The sequence below is a fragment of the Ictalurus furcatus genome, chromosome 18 (genome assembly GCF_023375685.1).
Source record: "Ictalurus furcatus strain D&B chromosome 18, Billie_1.0, whole genome shotgun sequence".
NCBI classification, from domain to species: Eukaryota; Metazoa; Chordata; class Actinopteri; order Siluriformes; family Ictaluridae; genus Ictalurus; species Ictalurus furcatus.
Window position 1 is genome coordinate 16,319,925 of NC_071272.1, and position 8,613 is coordinate 16,328,537.

Consider the following 8,613-nt stretch of genomic DNA (forward strand, 5'->3'; position numbering starts at 1 on the left):
GGGAAAATGGGCTACTATATTTTCTGGCCTATAAGATGCAGGTGATGTGAATTTTCAAATTGGCTTAATGGTTATATGCATGTTTATTAGGGTTATACAGAAAGGTTATTGGATTTTAAATGCATAGCTTCTATAACAATAATTATCGTTATCCTAGCGGCATTGATCAAGCAGACAAAAGCTGCATATGTTGATTTAAAAGGTTTCAACTTTACACACTGCTACGTAATGATTTCTTCCAGGCCTGCCAAAGGGATTAAGATCAGGACTGTACAAAAACTCAGGAAGCCATTCAGCACTCAACTATGGCAGCATTGAAAAATGAAAACGTCCTGGAACGTTGCTGTGAATTATACAGCAAAAGTCCAAGGGGTGGATTTGGGTCTGATATCCAGGTCTTCCTATAAGCCTGAGCTTCACCCCTAACCCCTTACCCACACAACACAAAACAATACATTAAACACACTTATGTAGCCTGAAACACACTCCACTTCCAGGACATTTGGCTTGACTCTGCCCAAGTAGGAGTTCCTGGATCATGTCCGATTCCAGCATGTCTGGACAACCCCCCCCCCACCCCACCCCCGCCCAACCGATCATAACCAGAATCTGTGTACTGGCTATTGCAATGGGAAAAACATCGGATGACCGATTGATGTCATGGCATCTGTATGATGTGTGGTCAGTGCATTGTCCTGCTGTGCACTAAGCCCGTGTGTGAGCAATGAACTGTGAAGTGTACTAGTTTGTCTTCCTGTTTGAGTGATGTTCGCTTACCGCCCCACAGGGACGAAGCTGGATGGTGAGGCGCAGCTATGAAGACTTCCGAGTCCTGGACAAACACCTCCATCTGTGTATCTATGACCGGCGCTTTTCCCAGCTCCCAGAGCTGCCGCGATATGACAGCTTGAGAGAGAGAGCAGAGGTAAGGCACTTGACACACTACCTACGCTCTGCACTTCCTTTACAACTGTTCTTGGCTTTTAAGAGTAATAGTCAATCGTTTGCAATCCTACATGGCCTGAGTCACCTCCGGAGCGCTGTACATTTATATGTCCATGTGTTTTAATAGCATCTGATGGTTGGCTGTTCTTCTACAGTGTTTGAAAAAGCCTCATCTGCTCACAATATGGGATTATATTTTATTTTCTATAGTGGTATACTTGAGCTGTGAGAGATTTTCTTAGCTCCTTCAACCTGCTTTGACGACTGAGTGGTGTGGTTGTTAATACAGCCCATTATGGTTAGCAATAATGGAAGGCTCTTTGTTTCTCTGTTGATAAGTGGACACCCTCCTGTGTGTTGCTCTGTTCTACCATTACACAAGCTCCCCATCGTGGAGACTGATTTGTCAGTCTTTTAGGAAGGTTAAAAAAATCATGGCTTATTCCTAAATCAGTTCAGTCAAACCATTTTCTTGAGGCCTAACCTCTTTTTAGCATTGACTCCTGTGGCATGGTACATGCATTCAGGGCAGAAGTTCTTAAAGTGGGTTTGTGAGGGAGTTTGTGAAGCATAGCCAAGGGGTCCATGATTTTAAAAAATAAATAAATAATTTAGTTACAGTGGTGGAAATTACAACCCACCATTACCAAACTTATATTTATTATCGAGCTTTTATAGTTATTAGCCTGTTTGGCTGGTCACATGAATCAAATGGGTTTAATCCAAACCTCAATAACATAAAACCAAGTAGGTCTATAAATAACATTTAGTTTGAATCTAATGTGTTCTGTTGGTGGAAAGTTCGGGAATAAAATCCTAATGACCACAATAAATAGACAACTTATGATTGATTGTACACATTCATACAGTAATCACGGCAAAAAAAATCTGTGCTAAGGATGGTCCATGAAATTTATTTTACAGTTAATGGGGGTGCAAAAAGTTGGAGCCCCTGTTTTAGAGAAACAATAAAACCACTTTTAGGCTATAGGAGTTTTTTTTTTTTTTTTTTTTTTTACGTTCAGGAGATACAGTTCACTGGATATATAGTGCTGCATGTTTGAATTTCACATTACAGCATGCATGGTAGTGTGAGTGTATGAATCAGTAGATTGTGCACCTAAGACCATCATTTTGAAGTATCCGTTATAAATATGCTGTATATGATGTACTAGATACCACAAACATTAAATATGGAATGTTGGACACATTTGTTAGTCAGTGGCTTCAGCTTGAGCTATGTGGATGGAGGCATCAGGTGCTGTTTCAGTTTGAATTGTTCTATATAGCTGAAACACCAAGCAAGAACACTACTACATCACAGAAACAAGTTAAGAGCAAAAAGTTCACCATGCGTTCATACTAGCAAACAACAAATTAACAAGTGAGCATTCTTTTTCCACGTAAGTGCACGGTATGGAGCTGTGTTTTCTGTGACTGCAGCAAGCAACAAGCGGCATTTGAATCACTATTTTCTAAGTTCTATGCATATTACTTAAGACCCGCCCAAGCAGCAAACCTAAAAGCGCCGTAACCCTCAACTTCTCAATTGTATGCAGTCTCAGATGAAAGTCACTTTGGATAAAATGTAAATGATTGCTCCAGTAAATTCCATAGACCAAACCAACGGCGCAGGTTTTCCCATAAAATCTCTGCTCTGAGTTTCAGTTCCTACCCATCGCCATGTAGCTACGATTACATTTTTTTTTTTTTTTTTTTTTTTTTTTTTTTTTTTTTTTTTAATAAATATACACACTACACTTTTGAAAACATTTTAAACCACGGTACCACTGTTAAATAAACACAGGTAGGGACTGTATTTCAGGAAGTAGAGATTAACAGAATTTTATCAGAGCCAATCATTTGAATGATGTTGATATGTTGACTGTTACCCCTCATATCAGAACCTGAAAAAGCCAGATAACGCATGCCCATTATTCAGTAAAGACTACATGCCTACAAGAGACAAACCGGGCGCTAGTGTTGCTTCCTAATATAAATTCAGTCTGGGTGAATATATTGGGAGTTTAAAATGGTGTTGATCACTATTGGTACAGGTTTGGTATATTTTCTAGTCCATTTCATGTGTGTGACATTGACCGCCAATTTTCTACTTATAATAGTTCCTTTTTACATAGTTTATATTGAAATATTTGTGATGTGTTTACTGATTCTGGTGTTAATTCACAGAGGGACATTGCTAACGCAATGCTGTTTAATCTGTGAAAATAAAACCAACACGAGTGATAACTTTCAGGTTTGGCTATTCCTAAAAACAAAAGAGCAAGACTTTATTTCCGCCCTCATCATTAGCAATGATCAATGTCGTATCCGTGAGAAATCCAACGTAGAAGCAGTGGAGACAGCAAATGTTGAATTCAGTGTTCCAGAATGCGATGCAGCTATAGTAAATGATGCGGCTGCACGGAGATATGACAGAGACTTGGATCGGCTAGATCGCGATCTATGAGATGACGAGTTCAATGGTGTTGAGCATTGTATTGGAATGAAAGTTGATGTTTTGGGAGCTGATCTGTTTGCGCAGAGTGTACAGATGAGGTGGTTAGAGAGCTGGACGTACTAAATGACTAAAGCGCTGCTGCATCAGCCTCTTTAGATACAGATGAAGCTAAATCTGACTAGCACCACTATAACAAGGAGGGCCCTCGTCATTGGAGCAATGGATCATCAAAACTCAATTCTCTCAGGTGCCGAAAAAATGGATTGGTGCAGCCCTGGTTATTACCTTACAAAATCTAGTTACTTGATCGTCCAAATTGCGTTGTCTTACAGTGTATGAGTAATAAGCAATCTGAAACACAGCGTTAGACAGATGCTGAGGTCTTGCCTGATTGAAAGCCACATGAATTTGGGCGTACCAAGAAAATACTGGACAAAAAACACACCAGGCTGCTAAACTAAAGATATACATTATTACCTAATTAATCGAACCTCTATGCTTGGCACCCTTGAGGTATTCCATTATTACTGACCACTAAACACAAAGTCTGTGTGGAGAATTCAAGTGTGTTTTGACTTGCAAGGCTAGGGTCCATTACAGGTTGACTTGTATCCCTGTCCTGTTCTTCCTCTGGCCTTTGTTTGGACTGGGTGTTATTAGGTGGTGCCAGATTGTAGGAGCCATATGACATTTGGGTGGAAACTAGAAGGAGGTTCTGCTGGCGTACAATCCCGTCAGGGCTGTATGAATCATGGCTGAACTCTAAAGTGTTTGATTCCCCATTCCTCTTTTCTTCTTCACCCAGTATTATCCAGTTTTACTGGATATTATACAGTGCTTGTTCATCTCCCGCTAGCAAAGTCTCCTATGGCACAACAGCATCCAATCAGAGAGCTTGAGGACTAGCACACGCTCTGTAAAAGACATGACGCCAACCACTGCATCTTCAAATTCCTGCTTATGCAGTATCATAGGAAAGTTGAACACACTTTGAGGAGGGAAGAATGATGTCCTTTCCAATCATTGAATGCTGTGGACAATATATATATATATATATATATATATATATATATATATATATATATATATATATATATATATATATATATATATATATATATATATATATAATGTATACGTGTGTGTGTAATCATAATTTATTTCCATCTGTTTTTGGTGTTCCATCATTTACCAGGAAACCGCCACACTGAAGCACATAAAATGTTTATATTGTAATATTTGTGACGAGATCAGTGTTTCTGGTGCAAATGTGTTGACTGTATTGAGCAGTGGTAGCTCAATGGTTGAAGGGTCTGGGTTACTGATCAGAAGGTCTTGACGAAGGCCCTTCAGTCCCATCTTCTCCAGGGGTGCTGACCCCAACTTCCTAACAAGCTGGGATATGTGAAGAAATAATGTCACTGTACTGTAATGTATGTATATCTGACAGATAAATTCTTCTTCTTCTGAGAAATTAGCCGTTGTCCGTCACAGTGTTGCCATAGGAGGACATTGCTAGTGCAGTTACAATGGCGTTTATAAGAAGGAAAAAATAGCAACGATCTCGGAAATGAGTGGTAACGTTCAGGTTGTGCTCCTAAAAACAAAAGGGTTTCTTTTCATTTTCATTCACCACGTTGAAGCATATTAAAGTGAAATTCAATGTAGACGCAGTGGAGACAGCAAACACTGAACTCAAAGTTCCAGAATGCAATGCAGCTATAAGACACAGTTGCGCTGAGAAAATCGGCTCTGCGTAGATTAGCAATCTATGAGATGATTAGCATGAAAGTTGAAAAGTGTCTTTGATGCAGATGAAGGTTTATTAGACATTTGCAGCCATGAAGCTTGTTATTGAGTTCTAATCTAGGACCGATTTCAGCATGCAGGGAGTCCTGAGCGACCTTTTGAGTCCTCTACAGGCGTGTGTATGCCTTAAAGTCTCGTTTTTGAGGAAAGCTTTTGTCATGTACAGTGTCGTGGCAGTTAATACATGAGCTATTTATTAGTAAGAAAGAATTGTGTGCTGCATTAAATATGAAAAGCTCTGCCTCACCACCCTTTGCCATATGACTCAATGTGAGAGCAATGTGGAATAATAATTGAACCAAATTTATCATTCAGAGTGCAGCTGCAGCTTTTAGGGCCACCATTATACTGAAGTAAAAGCAGTCATTCCAATTCCTATTCTCTCTCTCTCTCTCTCTCTCTCTCTCTCTCTCTCTCTCTCTCTCTCTTTCTCCAACATGCATAAATGCTCACAAAGCACCACCGACACACTGTTAAACCCCTAATAAACACATGCCGCGCTAATTATTGTTTTCTTTTTAAAAGAATAAATAGGAAGTGGGAAACAAAGTGTAGTTTGTATTTACATTACCAGTCTGAAAACCTCTCGCTAAACGCAGAGGATTGCACTCTGCAAGTATCTTAAACATTAACGATTGCCTTGTTATTCTGCACTGAGTGGGGGAGATGTTATGCTTCTGGGTTGTCCATCCGTCCAGCTGAGATAATCATTAGTGCAATATTTCAGGTATGAGTAGTTAGACGTTTGTAGGATTTATATGGAATGAGCATTGTAACCAGCAGATGAACTGATTACATTGTGTAATTGATCCAACCATGGTCAAGGTCACAGCAAGGTCAAATGTCTGAAATTGTTTTTAAACATGCTTCCTTCATGTTTAAAATATATTTTAAGGGTATAGTAATAAGCAACAAGAAGGACTAGACTTGGTGGTGGTGAAGGTATCCCCTCGTCGTTGCTGGCGAGTTCGGCTTGTTCTATTTTTGATAAGTTATCAATAAGAGGGTATGTTACTCCTGACAGAGAAATAGTAAGAAAAGCAATAAGTTAAAAATTTTACATTAGAATTTTTATAGAATGTCATTAGAATTTGTTTTGCACATAAATTGGTATTAGTGTGCCGATCAAAATGTGAGTTTTTTTTCTGCTGATATCAGATTATTTTTGTATTATAGATGTAAATAATCTATAATAATCTAGGTGAATGAAGTAGTGATTTTGTTTGTTTCCATTCTTTTTCTCTCTCAACAGGCAGTTTCCCAAATGCTGATGGCTTACCTTTCCCGTCTTTCAGCAATTGCTGATAACAAGATAAACTGTGGGCCAGTCCTTACGTGGATGGAGGTATTACCCTGATGCTATCTCACTGCTCTGTTCGTATCAGTGGAAGAGGTAGACCCGCTGCCCCGTGTTAAGTGGGCACTATCAAGGGAAGCTTAAGGATTTATTAGCTTCCAGTTAAAGAGCCTTGAATAATACAGCTAGGCCGACTTCCACATTTCCAGTGAGCTGACGCATCCTGTTTTTCTTCAGGTTGACAACAAAGGGAATCGCCTGCTGGTACACGAAGAGTCCTCCATCAATGTCCCAGCCATCGCAGCTGCCCACGTCATTAAGCGCTACATCGCCCAGGCGGCCGATGAGCTGTCATTTGAGGTGACCGTGGTGATAATCTGACTGCAAACTTATTCAAATGTAGTGAAGCTGAACGATATGATTGTACAGACCACTCTCTAATTCCTGGTATTGGGGAAGAGCATTGGTACTGACATAAATGGCTCTTGTTCGTCTCTTTCAGGTTGGAGACATTGTATCAGTGATTGATATGCCTCCTAAAGAGGATACCACATGGTGGAGAGGGAAGCATGGGTTCCAGGTGTGTTCTTTGCAAATACAGTTACATAAGTGTGATGTGAGGTGTACAAGATTTTCCTTGTATTATCCTGCTAACACATGACATATTGATCCAGGAGTGTGTTGGTGCATGAGCAGATCTCAATGTTAATTATTGATGCTTATGTCTCATTTTCCAGACTACAATATGTAATAAAACCATTTGTTAGCGTTTTTATGGCAGACATGATACTCCAGAAAGTACCAGAAAAGGTTAGTTTGGTGTTAAAGATAACAAAATTCCAAATTAAAATGAAGTGGCAGTGATTGAATAAACTACTTATAATGCATTACTGCATAATCACTTTATTATAATAATTTACTTATACACAGAAAATACTCGTTCGGATTGGCTGGTACAGGTCTGCTTTTCTTTAAATTGACACACCTCTTAAGTCAAAAAAATCTAATGAACATTACTAATGTTATGTAACTGTTTGGTTTGTAACCATAACTATTTATGCTAATAAAGCTCTTATTATGCCTTGCTTTTGTTTTCAGTATCAAACAAAAGTGGGTTAATTTTGCAGTCAAATCTGTTTTAATTATAAGAAATCTAAATAAAATAACAGTCTGGAATTTTTCAAATCTAGCAGTACTGAGTTAGAAAAACAATTTTTTAATAATCATTTGTATAAGTGAATAAAAGTGAGGTAACGCTCACATGGTAAGTTATTAGTTTTCTTTTATGGCAAGGGATCTTTTAGTTGCTATGAAGTGTACTCTACATTATGGTGTAGTGGACAGGCTAATTTTGGCAGCTCGTGGGCCGTTAGACAGCATCTGTCTGCAGAAGGTGAGCCTTAAAACTACACCAGCTGTCACACACAGAGTTTAAAGAAGTCACTCACAGATACAGTTAACAGGGTGAGTGCTAAGAAGTAGGGTTATGCTAGGATGAACACCAGGGTTAGATAAAGGACTTTCTTTTTGAGAAGACTGGCACTAATGCTGTAAATGCAATGCAGAATTGTAAAATTCATCATAAACAAGCTCTCATGTTTAAACAAATATTTCCGGTATTAAAAATCTGTCAGTTAGTAAGCCTTTCCCATTGGTATTTTCAAGAAATGTACAGATGGGTGTCAAGTTAAAGGAGAAAATGGTGGCTCTGTTATGCTGTGGGGGCATTTATTTTTTTTTGCTGGCATGGTTTGGGTCCACTTCTAAATTCTTTTGGGAGAACGGTGTTCCGTCCAGTACACTTCCAGAGACTTGTACAGTCGATGCCAAGACACAGTGAAGCTTGTTTTGGCGGCTTGTGGTGACTCAGCACCTTACTAACACACTTTGTGTTGGGTTTTTTTCTTCTGTATTTGTCACTCATCTGTATATATCTAACTGTGATTTTAAATACAACAAAAAGCTACAGAAATACTGACAAAGAGCTCTCTGCTGTAACATAAACAACAATTGAAAATGTTAGAAAAGTGGTTAGGAACGACCGGGTAGTTTCCACAGTGCTTTTGTTTTTGTATACGTGTGCGTCATGAACATGAGCGGT

The 8,613-nt window shown here is 39.0% G+C and overlaps 1 protein-coding gene across 4 annotated transcripts in view; it reads left to right on the forward strand.

The window, feature by feature from the left end:
- The window catches only part of arhgap32b (Rho GTPase activating protein 32b), a 124,719-nt gene that overhangs the window by 88,524 nt on the left and 27,582 nt on the right, over positions 1–8,613 (forward strand). For all 4 annotated transcript variants that reach the window (XM_053649552.1, XM_053649553.1, XM_053649554.1 and 1 more), the window contains 4 exons: positions 788–925; positions 6,468–6,560; positions 6,750–6,872; positions 7,015–7,092. In XM_053649552.1, coding sequence (XP_053505527.1) covers positions 788–925; positions 6,468–6,560; positions 6,750–6,872; positions 7,015–7,092 — 432 coding nt within the window. The remainder of the gene's footprint in view (positions 1–787; positions 926–6,467; positions 6,561–6,749; positions 6,873–7,014; positions 7,093–8,613) is intronic.